This window comes from Ctenopharyngodon idella, chromosome 2, assembly GCF_019924925.1.
Source record: "Ctenopharyngodon idella isolate HZGC_01 chromosome 2, HZGC01, whole genome shotgun sequence".
In the NCBI taxonomy this organism is placed as follows: Eukaryota; Metazoa; Chordata; class Actinopteri; order Cypriniformes; family Xenocyprididae; genus Ctenopharyngodon; species Ctenopharyngodon idella.
In genome coordinates, this window is record NC_067221.1 from 7,442,531 (window position 1) to 7,470,005 (window position 27,475).

The window sequence follows — 27,475 nt, forward strand, 5'->3', positions numbered from 1 at the left end:
GAATGCATGTAAGGATCTTCTATCTCGACAGAAGTCTTTTATAGAGGGTAAAAATACAGATACTGTGCGAGTCCTCAGTGATTCATGAAGGTCTGAACGTGTTTGTTTTCACCCAGCAGAGGGCGTTCTTCTCATTTCTGTAGTCCTCATGTACACAATGAGCTCAAGACTCATCATGGAAGGTCAAATCTTGCCACAGGGTGGAGCTCCAGACTTAAATCACAGTGTTTCCGTGAGAAAAGACACATCTGAGTTTGTCATTTCACTCCATCATGCTGCTCTGTGCACTTGGAATATTTGCAGTACTTGCAGGTGAGATTCATTTATTTTATTCATCACCACCTATTTTGATTTAAATGTTAATATTTCATTTATGTGATCACAATAGTGAATTTAGTATGTTGTTTTTTCAGGAGACTCTCTTGGTGATGTAATAACATCTCATGGTTCTGAAAAAGAAGCTCAAGATGGTAACAGTGTTACTCTCTCCTGCAACTACAGCGGTGTTGTTCTCAATCTACTGTGGTATCGTCAGTATCAGAGATCCAAACCAGAACTCCTTCTCTCCATCACTGAATCTGGAGATGCAGTTAAAGCAGATCCATCAGCCCAATGGTTTTCTCCTAAAGTTGACAAACTCAGAAAGCTCATGGAACTGGAAATCAGTCCTGCTAAAGTATCAGACTCTGCTCTGTATTACTGTGCTCTGCAGCCCACAGTGACAGGAAACTCTTTTCCTCAGTACATAATCTTTCTGCATATTAGTCATGCTTTTCTTTGATGTTTAACAAGCACATGTATTCTGTGTGTTGTTTCTGTGACTCAATTATCCATCAGTAACTCAAGAACCTCTTTTAAATAATTCAAGTAGGCCTACCAACACAACACACATTTCTATAGAGAACAGCAACGGCTGCCAGACAAAAACCATAAAATTAAAGTAAAATCTCCTTATTTAAATAAACTGAAAACACTGTCACATGACCAGCAGCAACAGAACATTAAACACTAACAGATCTGTCTAGATCTCAGCATCTTTACTTATTACAATCTAGTTTGACTATTTCTTTCAAACAAAACTTTTTGATGTTGATGTTTTATTGAAAATAGTCAAGTTTGAAGTGACCATTATGGAGGTGAGTGTTTGCTTTAGTTGGGCTCCTGACCCTTGACTTCCTTACTTTATTGTTTTTTTGACTGCTGTAACTGTGTTTTTGAAATACATCTGTTATAGACAAATTTACAAAAAGAAATTCTGGTTAGAAGAAGTTGTTTGCTTATTGATGACTCTGTCATCATACAGTGGTCAGATTCAAAAAGATTTACGTTTCACAAAGTATGATTTAGAATATTTTCATTTGGTAGTCACTTCTGCCAGTCATCAACCATTTCTTTTTTTAATGATCTTTAACTGTTTTTTATATTAATGGTAAATGTGTGGCACTCTGTGCTGCCAAATCTATTGTTGTATTTTAAAAGTGTGGGCCTAGTGAGGGCTGCCCATGCAGGGCCAGCGCTAAGGGGCCAACATTTTGCCAATGAGCAAATTCTCAGGGCCCCTGTGCTGGCAGCCTGCTCGGGGCCCGTAAAGGGCCAGTGCAGGCTTGTTTGCAGGGATTATTTATATCCACATAATCAAGCATTTCAAACTCTCCTTCAGATTTCTTCTCAGCAATTTTTAAGCTGGCCATTTTTATTTTTCCAACAAAAATGAACCAACAACCTATTAATCTCCTTACAAGTGAAATCCTGAACAAATAAAGAAAGACCAGGGAAAATAAATCTAGATAAACCTTCAATATAGGACTCTGCCTAAAGTACACAGATCTCTATGTAACCAATTATCAATTTTGTTTTCTTAAACCAAAAGCAATTTTGTTTTCTTAACTTTCTCCACAGCAGACTTCCCAACAGTCAAAGCGGCATTACGTCACAAAAGTGTGGACTTGGAGGAAGACCACAAGAGCTTAGGATTCCATTTGGGACAGGGCCTATAAAGACTCCATTACAGAAGTAAATCATATTGCCAGAAGGCGGAGCTTAATATCAAGATGTAGAAGCATTTCAATCTGAAGGAGGTTGTCAGAATTCAAAGGCATCCAGTCTGAATGATACTCAAGTCTTTCAGATTCTTCTTCAGATATCTGCTGTCATGATTATTTTCACTCTCCTCAGTTTTTTGTGGACGTTTATTGGTAAGATAAAGATTTATTTTTCTCTCCAATCTACCAGTTACTTTTTACTTATTTACTAATATTTTCTATGGTTTAGTTTCTGTTTGATTGATCTAATTCGACATTTTTTCTCCATTTACAGGCCACACAGAGGCAGATGTAATAAACTCCTTGTCAGAGGATAAAAATAGACCTGTTGGTGAGACTGTTACTCTGTCCTGCAATTACAAAGACTATACGGCTAATCCAAATAATTTACAATGGTACAGACAATATCCCAGATCCAAACCGGAGTTCCTCCTTTACATTTTCGAACGTGGAGCTATGAGTGAAAATAGACCAGACAGATTTTCAGCTGAAGTTCATAAAGATATTAAAAAAGTGGATCTGAAGATCTCCTCTGCTGTTCAGGCAGATTCTGCCATGTACTATTGTGCCCTGGTGCCCACAGTGACAGGAAATATATCTGCATCATACAAAAACCTCCCATGTCATTATCAAAGAAAGACAAAGCTCTAAACACTTACTTCATCCTGTCTCATATGCATCATCACCACAATAGTCTGTCCTTTTGCTGAAACAAGTCTTAACAGGTGCATTCATATAGTCAAAGGTCCACATCTCCGTATGACTGAAATTCTACAGAAAACTTTGAACTGTTTTGCCAGGTGCTGTATGACTTCAAGTGAGACAAAAGAGACTTTGTCTTTTCATTTGAGTTTTTCCAATAGTATAATCCTGCAAAATACAAGTTATCTTACATGCAGATCAGTTCCGGCAGTGGAGTGCCGGCTGATGTGCTGACGTCTGGGGTGTCGGCTGATGTGCTTACGAGGATCTTTTATCTTGACAGAAGTCTTTTATAGAGGGTAAAAATACAGATACTGTGCGAGTCCTCAGTGATTCATGAAGGTCTGAACGTGTTTGTTTTCACCCAGCAGAGGGCGTTCTTCTCATTTCTGTGGTCCTCATGTACACAGTGAGCTCAAGACTCATCATGGAAGGTCAAATCTTGCCACAGGGTGGAGCTCCAGACTTAAATCACAGTGTTTTAGTGAGAAAAGACACATCCGAGTTTGTCATTTCACTCCATCATGCTGCTCTGTGCACTTGGAATATTTGCAGTACTTGCAGGTGAGATTCATTTATTTTATTCATCACCAACACTTTTGATCTTAAAAGTTTTAGTATTTTCAATTTATGTGATCACAATAGTGAATTTAGTATGTTGTTTTTTCAGGAGACTCTCTTGGTGATGTAATAACATCTCATGGTTCTGAAAAAGAAGCTCAAGATGGTAACAGTGTTACTCTCTCCTGCAACTACAGCGGTGTTGTTTACAATCTACTGTGGTATCGTCAGTATCAGAGATCCAAACCAGAACTCCTTCTCTCCATCAGTGAATCTGGAGATGCAGTTAAAGCAGATCCATCAGCCCACTGGTTTTCTCCTAAAGTTGACAAACTCAGAAAGCTCATGGAACTGGAAATCAGTCCTGCTAAAGTATCAGACTCTGCTCTGTATTACTGTGCTCTGGTGCCCACAGTGACAGGAAACTCTTTTCCTCAGTACATAATCTTTCTGCATATTAGTCATGCTTTTCTTTGATGTTTAACAAGCACATGTATTCTGTGTGTTGTTTCTGTGACTAAATCAGTCATCAGTAACTCAAGAACCTCTTTTAATGAATTCAAGTAGGCCTACCAACACAACACACATTTCTATAGAGAACAGCAAAGGCTGCCAATCAAAAACCATAAAATTAAAGTAAAATCTCCTTATTTAAATAAACTGAAAACACTGTCACATGACCAGCAGCAACAGAACATTAAACACTAACAGATCTGTCTAGATCTCAGCATCTTTACTTATTACAATCTAGTTTGACTATTTCTTTCAAACAAAACTTTTAGATGTTGATGTTTTATTGAAAATAGTCAAGTTTGACGTGACCGTTATGGAGGTGAGCATTTGCTTTAGTTGGGCTCCTGACCCTTGACTTCCTTACTTTATTGTTTTTTTGACTGCTGTAACTGTGTTTTTGAAATACATCTGTTATAGAAAAATTTACAAAAAGAAATTCTGGTTAGAAGAAGCTGTTTGTTTATTGATGACTCTGTCATCATACAGTGGTCAGATTCAAGAAGATTTACATTTCACAAAGTATGATTTAGAATATTTTCATTTGGTAGTCATTTCTGCTAGTCATCAACCTTTTTTTTTTTTTTTAACAATCTTTAACTGTTTTTTATATTAATGGTAAATGTGTGGCACTCTGTGGTGCCAAATTTATTGTTGTATTTTAAAAGTGTGGGCCTAGTGAGGGCTGCCCATGCAGGGCAAGCGCTAAGGGGCCAACATTTTGCCAATGAGCAAATTCTCAGGGCCCCTGCGCTGGCAGCCTGCTTGGGGCCCGTAAAGGGCCAGTGCAGGCTTGTTTGCAGGGATTATTTATATCCACATAATCAAGCATTTCAAACTCTCCTTCAGATTTCTTCTCAGCAATTTTTAAGCTGGCCATGTTTATTTTTCCAACAAAAATGAACTAACAACCTATTAATCTCCTTACAAGTGAAATCCTGAACAAATAAAGAAAGGCCAGGGAAAATAAATTTAGATAAACCTTCGATATAGGACTCTGCCTAAAGTACACAGATCTCTACGTAACCAATTATCAATTTTGTTTTCTTAAACCAAAAGCAATTTTGTTTTTTAACTTTCTCCACAGCAGACTTCCCAACAGTCAAAGCGGCATTACGTCACAAAAGTGTGGACTTGGAGGAAGACCACAAGAGCTTAGGATTCCATTTGGGACAGGGCCTATAAAGACTCCATTACAGAAGTAAATCATATTGCCAGAAGGCGGAGCTTAATATCAAGATGTAGAAGCATTTCAATCTGAAGGAGGTTGTCAGAATTCAAAGGCATCCAGTCTGAATGATACTCAAGTCTTTCAGATTCTTCTTCAGATATCTGCTATCATGATTATTTTCACTCTCCTCAGTTTTTTGTGGATGTTTATTGGTAAGATAAAGATGTATATTTCTCTCACATCTAGATCAGTTACTTTTTACTTATTCACTAATACTTTCTACGATTTAGTTAATGCTTAAATGATCTAATTAGGCTTTTATTCTCCATTTACAGGTCACACAGAGGCAGATGTAATAAATCCCTTGTCAGAGGATGAAAATAGACTTGTTGGTGAGACTGTTACTCTGTCCTGCAATTACAAAGACTATACGGGTACTGTACAGAATTTACAATGGTACAGACAATATCCCAGATCCAAACCAGAGTTCCTCCTTTACATTTTCGAAAGTGGAGCTATGAGTGAAAATAGACCAGACAGATTTTCAGCTGAAGTTCATAAAGATATTAAACAAGTGGATCTGAAGATCTCCTCTGCTGTTCAGGCAGATTCTGCCATGTACTATTGTGCCCTGGTGCCCACAGTGACAGGAAATATATCTGCATCATACAAAAACCTCCCATGTCATCATCAAAGAAAGACAAAGCTCTAAATACTTACTTCATCCTGTCTCATATGCATCATCACCACAATAGTCTGTCCTTTTGCTGAAACAAGTCTTAACAGGTGCATTCATATAGTCAAAGGTCCACATCTCCGTATGACTGAAATTCTACAGAAAACTTTGAACTGTTTTGCCAGGTGCTGTATGACTTAAAGTGAGACAAAAGAGACTTTGTCTTTTCATTTGAGTTTTTCCAATAGTATAATCCTGCAAAATACAAGTTATCTTACATGCAGATCAGTTCCGGCAGTGGAGTGCCGGCTGATGTGCTGACGTCTGGGGTGTCGGCTGATGTGCTTACGAGGATCTTTTATCTTGACAGAAGTCTTTTATAGAGGGTAAAAATACAGATACTGTGCGAGTCCTCAGTGATTCATGAAGGTCTGAACGTGTTTGTTTTCACCCAGCAGAGGGCGTTCTTCTCATTTCTGTGGTCCTCATGTACACAGTGAGCTCAAGACTCATCATGGAAGGTCAAATCTTGCCACAGGGTGGAGCTCCAGACTTAAATCACAGTGTTTCAGTGAGAAAAGACACATCTGAGTTTGTCATTTCACTCCATCATGCTGCTCTGTGCACTTGGAATATTTGCAGTACTTGCAAGTGAGATTCATTTATTTTATTCATCACCACCTCTTTTGATTTAAACATGTTATTATTACTTTTGTCTGATCACAATAGTGAATTTACTATGTTTTCTTTCCAGGAGACTCTCTTGGTGATGTAATAACATCTCATGGTTCTGAAAAAGAAGCTCAAGATGGTAACAGTGTTACTCTCTCCTGCAACTACAGCGGTGTTGTTCTCAATCTACTGTGGTATCGTCAGTATCAGAGATCCAAACCAGAACTCCTTCTCTCCATCAGTGAGTCTGGAGATGCAGTTAAAGCAGATCCATCAGCCCAATGGTTTTCTCCTAAAGTTGACAAACTCAGAAAGCTCATGGAACTGGAAATCAGCCCTGCTAAAGTATCAGACTCTGCTGTGTATTATTGTTTCCTCAACACAAAATCTCCCTGAGGAAAAAAAAAAAAAAAAAAACCTTGCTTCCATCACAATCCCAGATGAAACTAATAAATTTGAGAACTTTTTTGAAGAGCTTCATCTTAATCTAACCAGAATTTCTCTTGCAATTTTTGCTATAAAAAACAAAAGAAAAAACAAAAAAACACAGTTATAACAGACAAAGAACAACTAATGCTGAAAAGTCAAGGGTCAAGAGCCCAAGTAAAGCAAATGCTCACCTCCATAACGGTGACATAACAGATCTAGACAGATCTGTTACAGTTTAATGTTCTGCTGCTGGTCATGTGACAGTGTTTTCAGATTTGACCGTTTTATCATCTAACCGTTTTGTTGTATTAATTGTATTAATTACAGATTATTTTTGTAATTTTACATACATTTGTATGTAATTTAAGAAAACAGAAAATACTGTACAACAATACAGTCAAACAGAGCATGGGAAATGAAAGTGGGCTACCTACACAAAACCTGCATGGGCCCAAAGGTACAAAGGTTGCTCTGGGACTGAACGGGCTGGCCCACACTGGGCCATCATGGGCTTAATGTGGGCAGTTCGCTAGTGTGGACTGCTCAGAGAGAGCCCGCAGTGAGCCCGAAGCTGTGGGCCTCGCCTGGGCAAGCCCGCACTGGGCCTTTTTAGGTTTGGTCTGGGCTGGCACTAGTCCACTGTGCTCACAAAAAGCCAGCATGGGCCCCGCAGGGGCATGTTTGCAGGGGTCTCATAGTAGCCACAGAGTGAAAGCACATAGTAGCATTATAATAACTTTCAACACACAAATATATCTAATATGATAAAACAGTGCTGCTTTACCCCACATACGAATGACCGGAAGAAGCGGAAGCGGCCACTGCGGCATAATAAATGTTCTGCTGCTATCAAGACGCGTGTCCTGCTTGTCTCTCATTATTAATCGCTCCAGCGACCTTGTTTCTGCTCTCACAGAACTCGCCCCTGCTCTGCTTCGTACTACAGTAAGGTTAATAATCTCATCCATGAACATGATTTATGTCCGAGTCCCGTCCTGATTCTTTTCAACCGGCTGTAGACGTGAAGACAACATCACAAGGTGTCATCAAGCTACGCCTTTGTTTTGAATGAGTGACCTCTAGCAATGAAAAATTTACATATTGTAGCTTTAATCTGGTGACCAGCAATGCTGGATTTTTTAGTAGTTTTAAATTGTTTTTAAATTGATTCACTAAAAAGAACCAACTAATAAGAGTCGTATATTCTGGAATCCAACTAATCTGGTCACAAAACGGCTTATAACACTCTTTTGTTCAAGTATTGGAATAAACTGCTCATGCTGCATGTTTACAATTCACTAAAAAGAACCGGCTTATAAGAGTCATTCGTTCTGGAAACAGAATAAACTGGTCTCACTATATGTTTGTGATTCACTAAAAAGAACCAGCTCCTAAAACTCTTTAATTTGAGAATCAGATGGTCGCACTGCATGTTTATGATTTACTAAAGATGACCGACTCATAAAGCCATTCATTTGAGAATCAGACTGGTTTTGTGGTTGCATCCTAATGCTTAGGCAGTCGACTATCAGGCAATAACTTTTCAGGCCACGTTTGTGCACGAAAGTTCCTCACGAAACTGATTTCAGACAAGCTCCTAAGACAGCATAATGGTTTAATGATCTACAACCTAACAGAGAGCTTTGGTGATAACTAGTGAATATTTAATTTCTACAATAGTAATTTATCTCTAGAGATGACAAAAGGTGGAAAAAGCTGGTCAAAAATGGACATTTACACAGAAACTGACCACCAACCTCAACTTTCAGACAGCAGTTTTATTTTTTAGCTCACCTGTCATGGTGTGGTATCAAAATCTGTCTCTCAAATTATGACTCCCCTGCATATGGGTTAGGATTAGGTGTGGGCTTTAAAGATAAAGACCCCTCAGGTAGCAGCAACCCCACCAAATTAACCAATCAGGTGCATGGGGAGTCAAAATTTCACAGGAGTATAAGATTTGGAAAACAACTATTGTGAATCAAGTGCACAGGATGGTGGGATATCATAAAATGGCAAAGGATACATCTATGCTGCCTTCAAAAATTGATCAGAAGTACCTCAGTAGACAAGATGTGGCACAAGCATTGAATTCAGAAATGCCTTGCTTTCCTATCTCTGTATCTGGCCTGCAGAGGCAGTATTTTTCAGCTATCGGACACAGCCATGGTTTCGCTGAATAGTGCAGATATTGTGTATACAAACCGTTAAAAACATGGAACTGTTTCTGAATAAGAAACGATTCACGGTTCTTAAATAATAAATAAAATGCTTCAATATAAGTTACATGGTATAATATAACATACATTTAAAAGCAGTTTGAGTCTAACTATGATGCATTAAAAGAATGGCATAACTTGAAAAAACAAAGCCCTAGGCTAATGTTTGCTGTTTGAGGCCATCCTGGTTCAGTTTAGTGTGCTTTTTCAAACTCATGTTGACAGAAGGATGAGAGATGTTAGCATTCTCTCTGATATTTTGGAGCAATTTGACCTCATGGAGGTCACAGCAGAAAATCATTTAATGTGCCACGTGCTAACATGTTCACTTTGTACCGAGAAACCCGCTAATATGCATTTATAGAGCTGCGTGTGCTGTGCAAACATGATTAAACAAACAGTTGTGCAACCAAACAGAGAAACCCGCTAATATGAGCAGGCATTTATTCATCTCACTTGCAAAAACAGGATCAGTGTCCACCTTATTCCCGACGAGCGTACTGCGTTTTGAATTATGGGTGGCACTTCCGGTTTGGGGAACTTCCATTCAAAAAGACTGAAACGAATCATTTCAAATCATAGGGTTACCCTACAAATAAAGCTTATCCGTCAGTTTGACTGAACGAGCTGTCATTTTTCCTTTATGCTTTTATTTTCAGACATCATGAAAATAACGTAATACTTGGTTTTTTAACGTCACATGTTCAAGAATATAAGAGCTCTTTTCAGTCGCTGCATTCTTTTCCTCATGATTATTTTTTCTCTTTGCATTCCGCTGTAATAGTATGAAAAGGGACAACATAATCTGCACATTTGTGGTCTGTTCTACCGATTTAATTTACGATATATATATCCCATTAACAATTGACTGGACTGCACGAACAATCTCTCGTTTTTTCTCCTCAAACCCTCACGTCTCTTTTCAGGTTAGTTTTCACAGGTAAATGCAATTTATTATCTGTCAAAATGACGGAAATTACTTTGAAATAGTATCACGCGATGCTGAAGTTAACAAATGTTTTTGATTAAGGCAACGTTACATAATACAGATATATATTAGTACTACAGTAATATTTAGTAACCCGTCCATTTGCTGTGGAAAGAATCGCGCTTGCTGACCTTCGATGATCTGAATTGGATAATGAATAAGCTAAAATGACTTTAGGTAAACATCACATTTGTTTAATTTTTTTTTTTTTAATTGCTAAAGTAAGATTGTTGAACTTTCTTCTGCAATCCAGAATGGCAGCACAGCTGAAATGTTTGTATGAGCTGCGCCCTCTACTGTACAGGCATGAATTTGCATTTCCGTCAGCCTGAGGCTTATTCATTTCATTTTTTGGTGTGAAAGGGCCTTTTTGATTTCTACATATAATAGCTATCCAGAACTTTTAATCTTCTGAAATATTTAATTCTCCTGAAGATGTTGTTTTCATCATGCTGTACAATAACTAAAAGTAGTCAATAAACATTTGCCCACCTTTGTTATTTTAGAAACATCCAGTAGAAAGCTGTGACTGTGCCAGTGATTACCACACACATTCAGCACAGTCTATCATTTGTATCATCTGATTTACACTATATTAACATGCTTTCTGCCAGAAGGTGGAGCTCTCAGTTCAATCACTTCAAAACAAAGCACACAGAGATAAACTGAGGTAGTTAAGGAAGGTCGCCAAAGGCCTTTTTGTTGCTTGTTGGTGCAGATGTTTTTCCTGTTTTTTTTTTATATTTTCTCCCCTCAAGGGTAAGTGATTTATAAGAAATAGAAAAATACAGATTTTTGATTGTGTTAATGTGTAAAATACCTGTTTATGTACTCTTAATCCATGAATTGTAATGATTTCTTTTTTTTCTTCTTCTTCTTCTTTTTTTAAACAGAGATTGCTGATGCTGAAGTTATAACGTCACTCTTCACAGAGCAATATGTTTTGGCAGGAAAAAATGTTACACTTTCCTGCAATTACAGTGGCTATGTTCAAAATTTACAGTGGTACCGTCAGTATCCCGGATCCAAACCTGAACACCTAATTTTTTACACTGAGAGCAAAAATCAGTCCGTGCCTAAGCTTCGTCTGTCTGCTGTGACCGATAAAGGAATCAAACGTATGAATCTGAGCATATCTTTTACGGAGGTGGATGATTCTGCTCTGTATTACTGTGCCCTGCAGCCCACAGTGACAGGAAAAGCATTCAACACCATGCAAAAACTTTGCATATTCTTTGCATAATACGAGTCGCTTTCACACCTGTCACAGTTTTTCTCCAATTTACCAGAGGTGGAATGAATACTGAAAATTTGCACTTAAGTATTGCTGCTTAAGAAATAATTCACTTGAGTACAAGTAGAAATACTGAAAAATAATATAAGAGCAAATAAAAAAGTTACAATGTTACAAACAACTTTAGTGTTATTATTTTGCTATTACTGTTATTTTTACCCAAAATGACGAGATGTGTGCATTATGAAGGCTCATGTAATGTCTGTTTCATTCATACAGGACACCTTCGCTCATAAAGTCCACAAGTGAGACTCACAGGAGTAATAAAACTTATGATGTTTCAGGAAATCCCTTTTATGAACAAAGGCTTCCAGATAGAGATGTTTCTGTCATTCATATGAAGCCACATCAGATCAGAGAAGGAAGTTATTTCAAACACTTGACTGATGTTATAAAGTGAGTTTGAAGCAAAATATGTTATTAATCCCATAAATTGTTGTGTTTTGATGCTATGCTAAAGTGATATTCAGCTTCGTCATTATATTCTGAATGAAGGTGGGGCTCTAGAAACCCTTCTAGTCACAGTTCATTTGTTTAAAACAGAGCAGACAGATGTTGAGTCACATATACTCTAGGAGGGAACTATAAGTCTCGACTCTCAAGGTGCAGATGTTGCTCCTGGTATTCATTATATTTTCTCTTCTCAGAGGTGAGTCATTCATAACAATTACTGTCAGTTAGGCCAAATAATGATTTTCCCCTCCTTTTTATAGTGTTGACAATTTAAATGTCCGTTAGAAAAGATTAATTGTTTGTTTGTTTTAAACAGAAAATGCTGCTGCAGACGTGATAACACCATTCTTCACAGACAAGCATGTTTTGGAAGGAAAAGATGTTACACTGATCTGCAACTACACTGGCAATGTTAGAAATTTGCAGTGGTACCGTCAGTATCCCGGATCCAAACCTGAACATCTAATATTGTTCAATGAGGCCGAAACCAAACCAGAGCCCTCTCTCCGTCTGACCGCTGCAGCTGATAAAGCCATCAAACATATGAATCTGACGATCTCTTCTACAGAAGTGAAAGACTCTGCCATGTACTACTGTGCCCTGCAGCCCACAGTGACAGGAAACACTTCTGCACCCTACAAAAACTCAATGAGAAATTATATTCAAGGCAGAAGATCATGATCCACAATGCAGATTTAAAAACTTCAAATGTATAGTGACACTGTACAAACATCAAATGTTTCAAGCATTAATGTGCTGTTCATATCTGTATTATGAGGTAGTCTAATATTATTAATAGTTAATATATCAGAGAATCAGGGCACACTATAAGTTGTAAATGCTTTTAAAAGTTATTCCAACATGTAGCAACTGTGTGTCCACTTAATAAAGAGTGTAATATTAGATTAATCAGACTGACATAATGGCAGTTTTAGGTTGTTGACTACAGCTTCTTCCTATACAGTCAGTATTTGTAGGGTAAGATGAGCAAGAAGGTACAGTAAGTGTGGGAGGAGCTCAATGTTTGTCGACTCCTGCAGAATAAATCAAATAGACAACATTGACTTCCCTTCATACTGATGATACTGACAGAATCTGAACTCAAACTACAGAAACATGTTACTCATCACTTCTGTTTTAATATTTATCCTCAGTTACTGTAAGTATTACTCATATACATTTTGCTCTGTATTTCAGAACATCACAAAAATACATAAAAGAAATTTCCATTTGCTTTGCTCTAAACTGAATCCATTACATTGCTTGATTCTTTAATGTCTTTGCAGGTGAAGCGAATGGGAATGTCATCAGACCAGATCAACCATCTGTAGTTTTAACTGAAGGAAGCAGCATCAGTCTGTCCTGTACATTTGATGGATCAGCTTACAGTCTCCACTGGTACCGGCAGATGCCTGGATCAAGACCAGAGTTTCTGCTGCTGATTATGAAGTCTACTAAAACTGAAGTTCAAGCTTCTCCACCTCACCCGCATATGTCCATCAGACTTCATGATAAACGTGTGGATCTGGAGATCTCCTCTGCTGCAGTATCAGACTCTGCAGTGTATTACTGTGCTCTGCAGCCCACAGTGACAGGAAAACCATCTACACTGTACAAAAACAGATTTCTTGTATATTGTAGTCATATTTCTAAGAGGGAGGAGCCTCTGCTGTATTGTGTTGCCTTTCTCTGAGAACTTGTTTGCAAATGTTAGTGCATCATATTTCTTGTTAAAGGGTTAGTTCACCCAAAAAATGAATTTCTGTCATTTATTACTCACCCTCATGTCGTTCCAAACCTGTAAGACCTTCAGTCATCTTCGGAACACAAATTAAGATATTTTTGATGAAATCCGAGAGTTTTCTGCAATGCAATTACAACTTTCAATGCCCAGAAATGTACTAAAGACATTATTAAAATTGTCCATGTGACTACAGTGGTTCAACCTTAATGTTATGAAGCAATGAGAATACTTTTTGTGTGCAAAAAAGCCCCCCAAAATAACAACTTTATTCAACAATGTCTTCTCTTCCGAGTCAGTCTCCGACACATGCATGTGATGCTGATGCAGGAGCGGGCCAATACTGAGCCGATGTTCTGATGTAGAACCCAGAAGCGCTGACTGCACTTACATCACAAACAGTGTCAGAGACTGACACAGAAGAGTAGAAACTGTTGAATAAAGTTGTTATTTTTGTTTTGTTTTTGCGCACAAAAAGTGTTCTCGTCACTTCATAATATTAAGGTTGAACCAGTGAAATCGCATTGACTGTTTTAACAATGTCTTTACAACCTTTCTGGGACTTGAAAGTTGTAATAATTATGTTGCTATCTATGGGGGATCAGAAAGCTCTCTGGATTTCATCAAAAATATCTTAATTTGTGCTTCAAAGATGAATGAAGGTCTTACAGGTTTGGAACAACATGAGGGTGAGTAATTAATGACAGAAATTCATTTTTTGGTGAACTAACCCTTTAATTGTTGGTCATTTAAGGCCACTATTACACGACAAAACACACTATAATTTACAATACTCTAAGTTAACTGGTAGAAAAACATTTCATTAAGCAAAACTCGGAACAAATCAGGTGGTCCCTGACATTGGGTTGTAAAAACAAAAAAAACAAACAAAAAACAACAACAGGTGTAAGAATGAAAATTAATTATATAAAAATAGTATGGTAAACATAAGTTGTGCAATTGATCAGATCTTTCTGGACAGTAAACATCCTTATTACTTAGAAAACAATTGTTACATTCACATGCTTTTTGAAATACTTGTTCAATTAATCATTTTTAGTCTTCTTACTGTATAATTTATTAGGGCAAAAATCCTTCACTAAGCTCTTTTTTGTTGTGTAAGATACATCCAGTATGAAATTATGAGATATTGCAGCAAAAGTGATCTTACCTGCATTCTGCCAGAAGATGGAGCTCTAGGAGCCATTCTAGTTCAGTCTCAGTTCAGTTGTTTAAAACAGAGACAGACTTACATTGAGTCACTTATACTCTAGTAGAGAACTGTGAGTCTTGAGTCTCAAAGTCATTGTCTCTTACTAGTGCAGATGTTGCTCCTGGTATTCATTTTATTTTCTCTGCTAAAAGGTGAGTGATTCATAACTATTACTGCGGAAATGTTTTTTCCCTCTAATTTTTATACTGTTGACCATTTAAATTAGTCCATTAGAAATGATTTTTTTGTTTTGTTTGTTTGTTTGTTTGTTTTAAACAGGGAATGCTGCTGCAGACGTGATAACACCATTCTTAACAGAAAAGGATGTTTTGGAAGGAAAAGATGTTACACTGACCTGCAACTACACTGGCAATGTTAATAATTTGCAGTGGTACCGTCAGTATCCCGGATCCAAACCTGAACACCTAATATTGTTCTTTGAGTCTAAACCCAAACCAGAGCCCTCTCTCCGTCTGACCGCTGCAGCTGATAAAGCCATCAAACATATGAATCTGACGATCTCTTCTACAGAAGTGAAAGACTCTGCCATGTACTACTGTGCCCTGCAGCCCACAGTGACAGGAAACACTACTGAACCCTACAAAAACTCAATGAGAAATTATATTCAAGGCAGAAGATCATGATGCTCAATTTAAAAAGAGCTTGTAAACAATATAATATGCTGTATAGTGTTGCTTTTCTCTGAGAACTACCATTTTAGCAAATGATAAGTGCACCTTTTACTTGTTAATTATTGGTCATTTAAGGCCACTATTACAAGACAAAACACACTATAATTTAGTTCACCATGAACTCACATGCTAGAAAAACATTTCTTTAAGCAAAACCTTGAACCAATCAGGCGGTCCCTGACATCAGCTTGTAAACACATGAATTTGTATTAATTATACAAACAAAAAAAAAAAAAAATCCTTATAGGTCTATAGACAGGGCCACCTTCTACAGAGACTTTGCTTAACTATCACAAGTTTGCTACTTGATTTCTACACAAATTGTGCAATCAATCAGATATCTCTCTGGACAGTGAAATATTTAGAAAAAATGTTACTTTCACATACCTTTTGAAAAATTTGTTCAAATAATTATTTTCATTCTTCTTACTGTATAATTTTTTAGGTCGAAAATTCTTCAATAAGATCTTATTTGTTGTGTAAGATACATCCAGTATGAAATGATGAGATATTGCAGCAAAAGTGATCTTACCTGCATTCTGCCAGAAGATGGAGCTCTAGGAGCCATTCTAGTTCAGTCTCAGTTCAGTTGTTTAAAACAGAGACAGACTTACATTGAGTCACTTATATTCTAGTAGAGAACTGTGAGTCTTGAGTCTCAAAGTCATTGTCTCTTACTAGTGCAGATGTTGCTCCTGGTATTCATTTTATTTTCTCTCCTAAAAGGTGAGTGATTCATAATTACTGCTAAAATGGTTTTGACCTTTTTTATGCTGTTGACAATTTAAATTTGTCCATTAGAAATTATTCATTTTTGTTTGTTTATTTGTTTTAAACAGAGAATGCTGCTGCAGACGTGATAACACCGTTATTCACAGATAAGCATGTTTTGGAAGGAAAAGATGTTACACTGAAATGCAACTACACTGGCAATGTTCAAAATTTGCAGTGGTACCGTCAGTATCCCGGATCCAAACCTGAGCACCTAATATTGTTCTTAGAGTCCAGCCCCAAACCAAAGCCCTCTCTCCGTCTGACCGCTGCTGCTGATAAAGCCATCAAACATATGAATCTGACGATCTCTTCTACAGAAGTGAAAGACTCTGCCATGTACTACTGTGCCCTGGTGCCCACAGTGACAGGAAACACTACTGAACCCTACAAAAACTTCATATGTATAGTGACACTGTACAAACATCAGATGTTTCAAGCATTAATGTGCTGTTCATATCTGTATTATGAGGTAGTCTAATATTATTAATAGTTAATATATCAGAGAATCAGGGCACACTATAAGATGTAAATGCTTTTAAAAGTTATTCCAACATGTAGCAACTGTGTGTCCACTTAATAAAGAGTGTAATATTAGATAAATCAGACTGACATAATGGCAGTTTTAGGTTGTTGACTACAGCTTCTTCCTATACAGTCAGTATTTGTAGGGTAAGATGAGCAAGAAGGTACAGTAAGTGTGGGAGGAGCTCAATGTTTGTCGACTCCTGCAGAATAAATCAAATAGACAACACTGACTTCCCTTCATACTGATGATACTGACAGAATCTGAACTCAAACTACAGAAACATGTTACTCATCACTTCTGTTTTAATATTTATCCTCAGTTACTGTAAGTATTACTCATGTACATTTTGCTCTGTATTTCAGAACATCACAAAAATACATAAAAGAAATTTCCATTTGCTTTGCTCTAAACTGAATCCATTACATTTCTTGATTCTTTAATGTCTTTGCAGGTGAAGCGAATGGGAATGTCATCAGACCAGATCAACCATCTGTAGTTTTAACTGAAGGAAGCAGCATCAGTCTGTCCTGTACATTTGATGGATCAGCTTACAGTCTCCACTGGTACCGGCAGATGCCTGGATCAAGACCAGAGTTTCTGCTGCTGATTGTGAAGTCTACTAAAACTGAAGTTCAAGCTTCTCCACCTCACCCGCATATGTCCATCAGACTTCATGATAAACGTGTGGATCTGGAGATCTCCTCTGCTGCAGTATCAGACTCTGCAGTGTATTACTGTGCTCTGGAGCCCACAGTGACAGGAAACACAAAAACACTGTACAAAAACCTTTTTTTCTTTTGTCTATTGCATACTTTTTCTACTCTTATGATCTCTCTGTGATATTCCATTATGCTGCTAATATGGCATTTAAATGTACATTATGAGATTATTGACCATGATCAAATTGTATTTAGCAAGGACATCCTTGAAAGAGAAAAGTCCTTTAGAATGGGTTAAGAATGTAGTTATAATCAATACAAAAAGGGACTGCAAAATACCAAGACAAATGATCACCATCCAGCACACAAGAAATATATCCTGTTCCTTGAAATAAGCTTGAGGTAAATTCAAAATACCTTTAAGAATTTTCAAACCATTCCATGTCCAGTTCAGTTTTGACAAAGTTTATTAAAGTTCAAAGCACTGTAGGTCTTTCCAGGCTTGAGTTGTTGAATATACTATATTTCTTTTAATAATGGCCTTTTTAAACATACCAGTAATTTTTCATAGAGAAATGTGTCTTCAACAAATGAACTGAAAAGGATGTAGAAACAATTAAATATATATATAAATATCTTGTCGCAGGGAGTTTTTATAGAATCCTTATCACCCACAAAACTATTCTACATTCTCAGTTATGACCTCCACCTTGAGTAATGAATTCCTTTGAACGCTACTGAAGAGATTTATCATTATTTTTGTAGATAGACATGTAATCTGTTCATCATGTTGCTGTAGAATAACTGTGCCATGGATTTATCAAAAATAGTCCATTTACATTTGTACAGATTTGTTGTTTTAGTTACATCCAACAAGAAACATTGGCAAACTTAACCAGGGGTTTACCATACACATTCTACAGTCTCTCAGTTCAGATATACACCAGAGAGACCTAGTTTAGCATGAGTTCTGCCAGAAGGTGGAGCTCTTATTTCAGTTATTTCAAAACAGAGAGCACAGATATAAACTGAGTTAGTTAGGAGGAAACTGCAAGTCTCCACTCTAATTCTCATGATATTTTCACTTTTTAATGGTGAGTGATGAATAAGAATAATTTCCAAATAGGAAATTACTGTACAGATTTTTTTCTTTGACTGTTTAAATGTTAATCTTACTTAGTCCTTGAATTTGAATGTCTGCTTTTTTTTTTTTTTTTTTTTTTTTTTTTTAAACAGAGAATGCTGATGCCGATGTGATAACCTCATTATCCACAGAGCAGCATGTTTTAGCAAAAGAAGACGTTACACTGTCCTGCAACTACAGTGGCACTGTCCGCAGTTTGCAGTGGTACCGTCAGTATCCCGGATCCAAACCAGAGTTTCTGATTATGAACACTGAGACCAATGATCAGTTAGAGTCCAAGCTTCGTCTGTATGCTGTGGCCGATAAAGGAAACAAGCGTATGAATCTGACAATATATTCTACACATGTGGATGATTCTGCTGTGTACTACTGTGCCCTGGAGCCCACAGTGACAAAAAAAAAAACTGTCTGTGCTGTACAAAAACTTGAAGTAACAGCAACAAACATTAATATGCTGTTCTTAAGAGGTATAGTCTCATAATAATGATTGATATTTCAGATCATTAGGACATACGGTACCATAATTACTCATTTTAAATTATTTTAAAATCTACATGTTCAGTGCCCAAACATAATATCAAATAAACCAGACTGACACAACATAAATTATCAACAAAAGAAAGAAAGAATGAGACTTTGCTTGACTGACTATCATGTTTGCTACTTTGCACTGGACAATGACAGTCCTTATTACAACTTGAAATATTTGTTGAAAGAATCATGTTCAATTTTATTTGTTGTTTAAGTCTTGTAGGCTATTGAGTGAAGAAAAGATACCGTATTTTGAGAGAGAGAGAGCATGTGATTACCTGTGTCTGTTCCCTGACAGCAACATAGTGTCTGTACAGATCCGGCCCACATCTGGTCCGCATATAATCCACATGTACCAGATGTGCGCCGGATCTGGGCCAGACTATGTTGCTGCCTGGGTTAGAGCTTTCATTCTCTAAGTCAAGTCAATGTAACCTGCACTGAAGTTGCTGAAAAATCCCCACCACTAACACACAGACCATTTCTCAATACCAGGTACGCCAATATTATTTATATAAAATATTATTTATTGTACAATAATATTAAATGAACAATAACAACCAAGTTTTTACAATAGCAAACAGACAAGCAAACAATTCATTCAAGATTTGTAATATAATTTACACTATCTACATTGCATTTACAATGTGGTCACCAAATACTGCTAGATGCAAATATTACTGCTTCAAACTAAGGAGCCAGATGCTACCAAGTTTCTTAAAGCATTGTGGGACCACACATATCAGCCTGCTAGATGCTAAGTAGAGTGATAGAGCGGCCAAAGGCGGGAAATTCTGTGACATCCAGTGCCGTGGAAAGTGGGAGTGGGCCTTGGAAAGAGTAGCTTTCACATGAACTTCTCTTCCAAGAGAGGAATTCTGACCATGACATGCAGCTATGCCTAAAGTCGGCTATGACGGGGGATTTTTGTACTGTTTCTAGGCACGTAATATCTCCAGATGCTTGTATTATTGCCACAAGCCAAGGGTCACCAGCCAAGGCCACTTGTATCAGGATGCTGACTCAAGGAACTCTGGAACTGTTGCGCTAAAGTTTCCATTTCATGTGCACTATTTTCATTTTCCTCTTCATGTCTTATTCTGTGACCTGAAACAAACAAAAAAAGAAATCAAGGTTATAGTCTACATACATTACAATTAGAAGACATTTCTAAAATCATTAAAATGAAAAGCAAATTCATCTTCAAAATCATTTGTAGCTGATCTTAGGCCTAATACCTTAAACCATTCATGGAAAATGATTTTCCTCAAATCAATCCGCCATCTTGGGTTTTTCTGCAGGAGGGATCGAATCAGCTGGCAGCATTCTGTGCAGAACAATGAAAGAGAGTCAGATTATTACTTTAAATTTTACACCTGCTGTCTTTGTATTAAGATTTGTCCATTCTATAGTGTATGTCCAGAAAAAAATTATTCAAACAGCTATCTTTTATAAAGCAATTTGGCACTGGCGTTACTTTTACCTAATTTTTTCATTTGTTTTGATGATTTAGAATTACAACTGATCATCTTTTATATGATGAATGTCATCTTACCGTTTGACAAGCCAGACTCGGACCAGATGTCATCATAAATCATCTCCAGGTCGTTGGGTTCTGGAAAGCGTCCACACACCAACACGAATAAGAGCACTCCCAGAGACCACACAGTAGCTGGTTTACCGTGGTACTTGCCGTCTGTGACGTACTCAGGTGGGCAGTACTCATCTGTGCCTGAAAGAAAGAGATTTTGACTGATGAGTTAGCTTGAAATACTACAGCGTGTTTTCTCTGTATCCATTAACTTAATTAAATAATTTAGTTGTTTGATTCATAACAGTGGTGCATCAAAAGTGAGATCAATCCATGGCCAAACCAGTTGTGAGGCATTGTTTTTAGTGATTAGGACGATGTCTCGTCTGATTAAGATACGATTTAACTCACTACTACAATTTAAGTCCCAAACTACAGGTTTGATGCATAACACATACCACAGAAGACATCATAGGCAGATTCTTGCAGGAGATCCCCACACCCGAAGTCGATCAGTTTGACCTCGAGTGTTTTTGTGTTGATCAGCAGGTTCTCCAGTTTAATGTCACTGTGGAAAACTCCACGATGACAGCACATGTGAGCGGCCATTGTTGCCTGCGTCATTATAAACCGTGCTGTGTCCTCATTGAGGATGCCATCATGATTGTTCAGAAAATCCCACAGATCTTGGCAGGATGGGGGACGCTCCAAGACCATGATGTATTGGTCAGGTTGGTCCTGCCACTCCAGCAGCTCAATGATCTCTGGAACTTTGGGACCCCTGTTAACAAGAGTTAACAGGCCGACCTCTAATGGAAGGGGTGTGGGATGACCAGGCTAGAAGAAAGATCAATGTTAGTTGGAGGATTTTACCAGTTTTGGTAAAATTGTTCTAAGTATGAAAAAAGTGTCGCCTACTTACAATGTTGATGTATTCCATGTCTTCAGGCGTTTTTTTGACAAATTTCACTGCCACCTGATCAACAAAACATAAAATTACAATTACAATTTTCAACATGTCAAGTGCACTACATAGGAGACATAATATACAATTAAAGGACTATAGTGGACATAATGAGACAAAACAATTTGCTAAATATTGTAAGGAAATGACTACCTCAAGGTCATCCTCCAAGCGTTTCCCTTCATAGACAGATCCGCATCCTCCCTCACCGAGCTTTTCTGCCAATTTCATACCGGCTCAGAATGTCGTCTGTCAAAAGATGAATCATTTTAGTTGACATGAAATGTCAAGCATGGACAGCAGTGAGTGTAATGTTTGAGGTTATGGCTGTAAACTCACCCTCAGTTGTCACGTCCACTGACTGAGGTGGACTGGAGCTGGAGGGGTTTGAACCTGCTGATCTGCAGGAGGAAGGACGTCAAGACCGCTGGAAGCAGGTTCCTGAAGACCATGATCCTCTAGGGCACAGGCGCTGTACTGTAGAGAATTCTGATCTAAAGCAGGGGATATTGAACATTAAAGGTCCCATTAATGGATACTTGTATATACCTGAACATTATGAACTTTATGTAGACTTAGAAAGCTCTAGAAATAGAAAACAGTTTCATTTGATTTACCCTCAGCACTTCTCTCAAATTTCACAGCGGTCTCTTGGTCTGAGCTGCCGCTCCGTTCACAGAAATGAACAGAGGGCGGCTTCTCAAAACTATCCAACCTCCTCCTCTTTCTCATTGGCATCTCAGTGTCCTCAACAACACTAACCGGCAGATGATTTTCAGCCGCATCAGTGCTGGATGTTGAGGATGTGCTCTGATGGGAGTCGTACACCTGAACACTGTGAGAACTTCGTTTTCTCTTTCTGCCAATGTTAAAAGATGTCCGCTTGGGACCATCATCCTCTAGAGCACAGGCGCTGTACTGTAGAGAATTCTGATCTAAAGCGGGGGATATTGAATAAAAGCATGTTTTAATCGAATAACAATAATTATTAAACATTGCATACTCATATTATGGTGATTCTTCAGGGGTTTTTTTTTTTACTTTTTTTTTTTTTTTTTAATCCTTGTTTAAATATTTATGACATGTCTTAGGAAAAAAATATGCTCATTTCCTTGAACAAACTTCAGCTGTATTTTGATATAATGTGTGATGGTGTGGATTTGTAACATATAGTAATTAATGACACTTGTCTTCAATGACATTTTCAAATAGTCATTTGATTTACCCTCAGCACTTCTCTCATATTTCGCAGCGGTATCTTGGTCTGAGTTGCCGCTCCATTCACAAAAATGAAGAGAGGGCGGCTTCTCAAAACTATCCAACCTCCTCCTCTTTCTCACTGGCATCTCATTGTCCTCAACAACACTAACCGGCAGATGATTTTCAGCCGCATCAGTGCTGGATGTTGAGGATGTGCTCTGATGGGAGTCGTACACCTGAACACTGTGAGAACTTCGTTTTCTCTTTCTGCCAATGTTAAAAGATGTCCGCTTGGGACCATCATCCTCTAGAGCACAGGCGCTGTACTGTAGAGAATTCTGATCTAAAGCGGGGGATATTGAATAAAAGCATGTTTTAATCGAATAACAATAATTATTAAACATTGCATACTCATATTATGGTGATTCTTCAGGGTTTTTTTTTTTACTTTTTTTTTTTTTTTTTTTTAATCCTTGTTTAAATATTTATGACATGTCTTAGGAAAAAATATGCTCATTTCCTTGATCAAACTTCAGCTGTATTTTGATATAATGTGTGATGGTGTGGATTTGTAACATATAGTAATTAATGACACTTGTCTTCAATGACATTTTCAAATAGTCATTTGATTTACCCTCAGCACTTCTCTCATATTTCGCAGCGGTATCTTGGTCTGAGTTGCCGCTCCATTCACAAAAATGAAGAGAGGGCGGCTTCTCAAAACTATCCAACCTCCTCCTCCTTCTCACTGGCATCTCATTGTCCTCAACAACACTAACGGGCTGATGGTTTTTAGCCGCATCGGTGCTGAAAGTTGAGGATGTGCTGCAGTAAGAGTCGTACACCTGAGCGCTAGAACTATGTTTTCTCTTCAGTGCCATAGTTGACTCGGGTAACTCCATAATACGAACAGCATAAGCAATGAGAAGACTGAGAAAACTGAGGATATGGTTTCACACTCTCGGCGGTGTTAAGATTATATTAGCGCACACAACGTTCTATTTCATTATGACAACTCTTCTCACAGCTCGTTTCCTATTCTTCCTTAAATTATTTGTTATATAGGTAGGCCTATATTTAGGAAAATATTTCTACTTAAAACATATTACCCCAAGGGTCAACCTTTCACTTCACAATAAAAACAATATTTTAACTATTTATGTGAATTCCTGCGTCCATTAACAAAATATAAAAGCTTACAAAATACAACACAAATTTACAGACCACTATTATCCATTGACAACAAAAATGAGATCATTTAGGCTAAGCTCAAAATAATTTAGGTTTAATTTAAAAAAACTTCAGATCATGATATGACAATATTACAGTTTTTCTCAATCGATTTGACACATTTCTCCAAACTCATTCTCAAAACAGTTAACACAGTGATCTGAACACTTTGTAATTGTTCTAAACATATTGTAAGTTTTCATTCATTTCACACAAACTGCAAATCATGTGAATCATTTTCTCGAAACACTATGCACAAAGTTCTCAAATGTTTTCATAATAGTTAATACATCCACCCAATACTTTAATAAATCAGGAAAAAACGATCACAGCTTTTTTTATTGGCTTTACACAATTCACAAACATTTATGTACAATTTGTCCAAACACAACAAACAAGCCCCAAACTGATATCTGCTTGACTAATAATACACACAACACAGGAAATTCAGTTTTCCTATCTGTTTACACTTTTATCATAATTGCATTATGTAAAATGGAAAATATAAAAGGTATACATAGCGCAAGAAAATATGCAAGAGAAGAGGGAAATAAAGAGGTGTAAGCGTAAAGGTGGTGGTGTGGGTAGAGGAAGGGGTGTAATGAGAAGAAAAGGAAGAGTGGAACATATAGAAGGAGATCATACTGCATATGAGGAGAGAAGAGGAAGTACTCCAAAGGAGGTTTGGAGAAGAGCTGAGACAGCAGGGTGGAAGGGGAGGGAGGAGAGGTGGATTTCAAATGAAATCAGAATTACTCTAATTCAGTGGTTCTGAGTCCTGGACCTGAGGAGCCCTATCTGAGGGTATGGGGGATTCTGGATTCAGCCCCCAAATTTTATTTTTTGTTTATAAGACATTCAAGATAAAATACTTTGGCATAATGTTATGTTTGAATATACATATAAACAAAAATTGTTGAGATAATTGAAAAACTTTTGCTTGGCAATTTGTATATTCTCAAATGTCAGGGTGGCACAACGGCAAATAATTTATTATCAACTGACAAGGCAATAACGTTAAGCCTGATACTGTAATGCAACATCCAGAAGACCCCATGTGGCAGAGCGAAAAGGGATGCAGATATCTCTCAAATACTGATAAAAACAGATCATTTCAAGTATGGGTAGATATTAATGGTTGTACCACCTGACAAAAAAGTTAAGAAAATTAAAAATTAAAAAATAAACACTTTGAAATGTTATGTAACAACTGAAACTTGTTTAAACACATTGTTCATGACTTAAAAATATGCATTACATCGTTTTTTAAAGATTTTTAAAAAACATTGTTTTGAAGCTTTATTTCCTCAGTGACCCATATAGGCTAACAAAACCTGTTGGAAAAACATTACAATAAAAGTGTGTTTTCCTTAGTGTATTTGTACATCCACAGCTGAAAATGTTCCAAAATCAATAGACAATATGCCTGTAGTTTTGATGTTAGTATTTACTTTTAATAAATGCATTACTAGAAACAAAAATGCAGTGTTTTATTTTGCAGTAAAGTTTAACTGTTTGCCAAATGTAAGAGTGTGTTCAGATCACTGTGTTAACTGTTTTGAGAACAGGTACATTACTTTGGAGAAATGTGTCAAATCGATTGAGAAAAACTGTAATAAGAGAATAACCATTAAAAAAATGTATTAAGATGACATATAGTCAAGTGACATCCCTGATCAAGCGAAATTTAATTTAAATCCTACACTATGCATGTATAAAATATAATTAAAACAACTTTTATAAATAGTATAGCTTATTTAAGCATTGTACATTCAAAGTGGTGCAGAAAAATATAATTAAATGCCTTATGTGTATTGGATGTTTGGATGTTTTGGTTATATTAGGTTCAATTTAAAATAAAAAAAAAATAATAATTAAAAAAAAAAACAGAGTAGCGACTTAAAGTCCATGGGGGACATGGCCAAACCAGCTGAGCACCAATGGTGTAAGATATTCCAACAAAAGTGATCTTACCTGCATTCTGCCAGAAGATGGAGCTCTAGGAGCCATTCTAGTTCAGTCTCAGTTCAGTTGTTAAAACAGAGACAGACTTACATTGAGTCACTTATACTCTAGTAGAGAACTGTGAGTCTTGAGTCTCAAACTCATTGTCTCTTACTAGTGCAGATGTTGCTCCTGGTATTCATTATATCTTCTCTTCTAAAAGGTGAGTGATTCATAACAATTACTGCTGAAATGTGTTCCCCTTTTTTATGCTGTTGACAATTTAAATTTGTCCATTAGAAATTATAAATTTTTGTTTGTTTGTTCGTTTTAAACAGGGAATGCTGCTGCAGACGTGATAACACCATTATTCACAGACAAGCATGTTTTGGAAGGAAAAGATGTTACACTGATCTGCAACTACACTGGCAATGTTAATAATTTGCAGTGGTACCGTCAGTATCCCGGATCCAAACCTGAACACCTCATTTTGTTCAGTGAGTCCAGCCCCATACCAGAGCCCTCTCTCCGTCTGACCGCTGCAGCAGATAAAGCCATCAAACATATGAATCTGACGATCTCTTCTACAGAAGTGAAAGACTCTGCCATGTACTACTGTGCCCTGGAGCCCACAGTGACAGGAAACACTACTGCACCCTACAAAAACTCAATGAGAAATTATACATTTTGCCACACATGGTAAAATATATTACAAATACATAAACATTTTCCCTTTGCTTACATCTGCCATGTGATGGCACTTGGATGGACTGCTCCTGTTTGCCAGATCTGAGCCACAAGCAGGCCATAGCAATGCCACATGTCAGCCAAGAGCAAATAAATAAAAAGAACTGGACCTTATCTGAGCCACAAAATCTTTATATTATTTATAGAATCATCTTAGCATTAACAAGCCTGTTAACAAGCAGAATCACTGATGGAAAGAAGAGAACAGAAAAAAGAGACAAACAGAAACACAAGAGCTACAACTGACTTCAGCCACAGCCTTAGATGAAATCAACTGAAGATAAAAGACATTTAATCTCTCCAGATCTCAGCAGAGGAGGATTAAACAACTCCACAAACAGCATTACAGCTTCACATATTACTAGACGGATTGACTTTATTTCTGTCATTCATCTACAGAAGTTTATTGCTCATGTTTGTTTCATTTAAAGTCACCATAATGGTGATTGGTGTTTCCATTAGTTGGGGTCTTAACTCTTATAATATATTTGTATTTGCTGGCTGCTGTGATAGTGTGTTTGTCAAACACATTTGCAGTAGCAAAGAAAACTGAAATGGATCTATTGATGGTTTTGTAATAGCTTTAATCACTGATGTCATTTGAATGTAGTAGTTGTGTTGTGCTATTAATACATTTAAATTACGATCCCTGTTTTATTGCAACATGAGACCGCACTGTGTTGCAGAAATCAGTTAGAAGATTGAAGATAAAAACCATGAGCAGAAAACTACAATGACAAACACAGATATGAGCAATCAGTGTATGAATCTTAAAAATGGTGACAACAAAATATTCAGACAATCAGATCAAATCTGGACATCACAAAAAGCTACTAAAAGACAGAACAAAAACCACAGCAAA

General features: G+C 37.2%; 1 pseudogene and 5 gene segments (V, D, J or C); 5 read left to right on the forward strand and 1 right to left on the reverse strand.

The window, feature by feature from the left end:
- Positions 1-73: 73 nt before the first annotated feature.
- Positions 74-1,079, forward strand: LOC127505698 (T cell receptor alpha variable 12-3-like). The segment is given in 2 exon segments: positions 74-312; positions 414-1,079. Coding segments are annotated over 2 exon segments (408 nt in total).
- Positions 1,080-2,694: 1,615 nt separating this feature from the next.
- LOC127505695 (T cell receptor alpha variable 12-3-like) lies at positions 2,695-5,156 on the forward strand. The segment is given in 2 exon segments: positions 2,695-3,308; positions 3,415-5,156. Coding segments are annotated over 2 exon segments (408 nt in total).
- A 551-nt stretch (positions 5,157-5,707) lies between these two features.
- On the forward strand, positions 5,708-6,920 carry LOC127505705 (T cell receptor alpha variable 18-like). The segment is given in 2 exon segments: positions 5,708-6,313; positions 6,417-6,920. Coding segments are annotated over 2 exon segments (354 nt in total).
- Positions 6,921-16,650: 9,730 nt separating this feature from the next.
- LOC127502016 (T cell receptor alpha variable 18-like) lies at positions 16,651-17,428 on the forward strand (the record flags this gene model as incomplete). The annotated part of the segment is given in 2 exon segments: positions 16,651-16,987; positions 17,115-17,428. Coding segments are annotated over 2 exon segments (357 nt in total), but the record flags the coding sequence as incomplete, so codon positions are not given.
- A 2,215-nt stretch (positions 17,429-19,643) lies between these two features.
- Positions 19,644-23,573, reverse strand: LOC127499722 (serine/threonine-protein kinase pim-3-like; annotated as a pseudogene).
- Positions 23,574-24,837: 1,264 nt separating this feature from the next.
- On the forward strand, positions 24,838-26,569 carry LOC127499738 (T cell receptor alpha variable 25-like). The segment is given in 2 exon segments: positions 24,838-26,089; positions 26,205-26,569. Coding segments are annotated over 2 exon segments (405 nt in total).
- Positions 26,570-27,475: the final 906 nt, after the last annotated feature.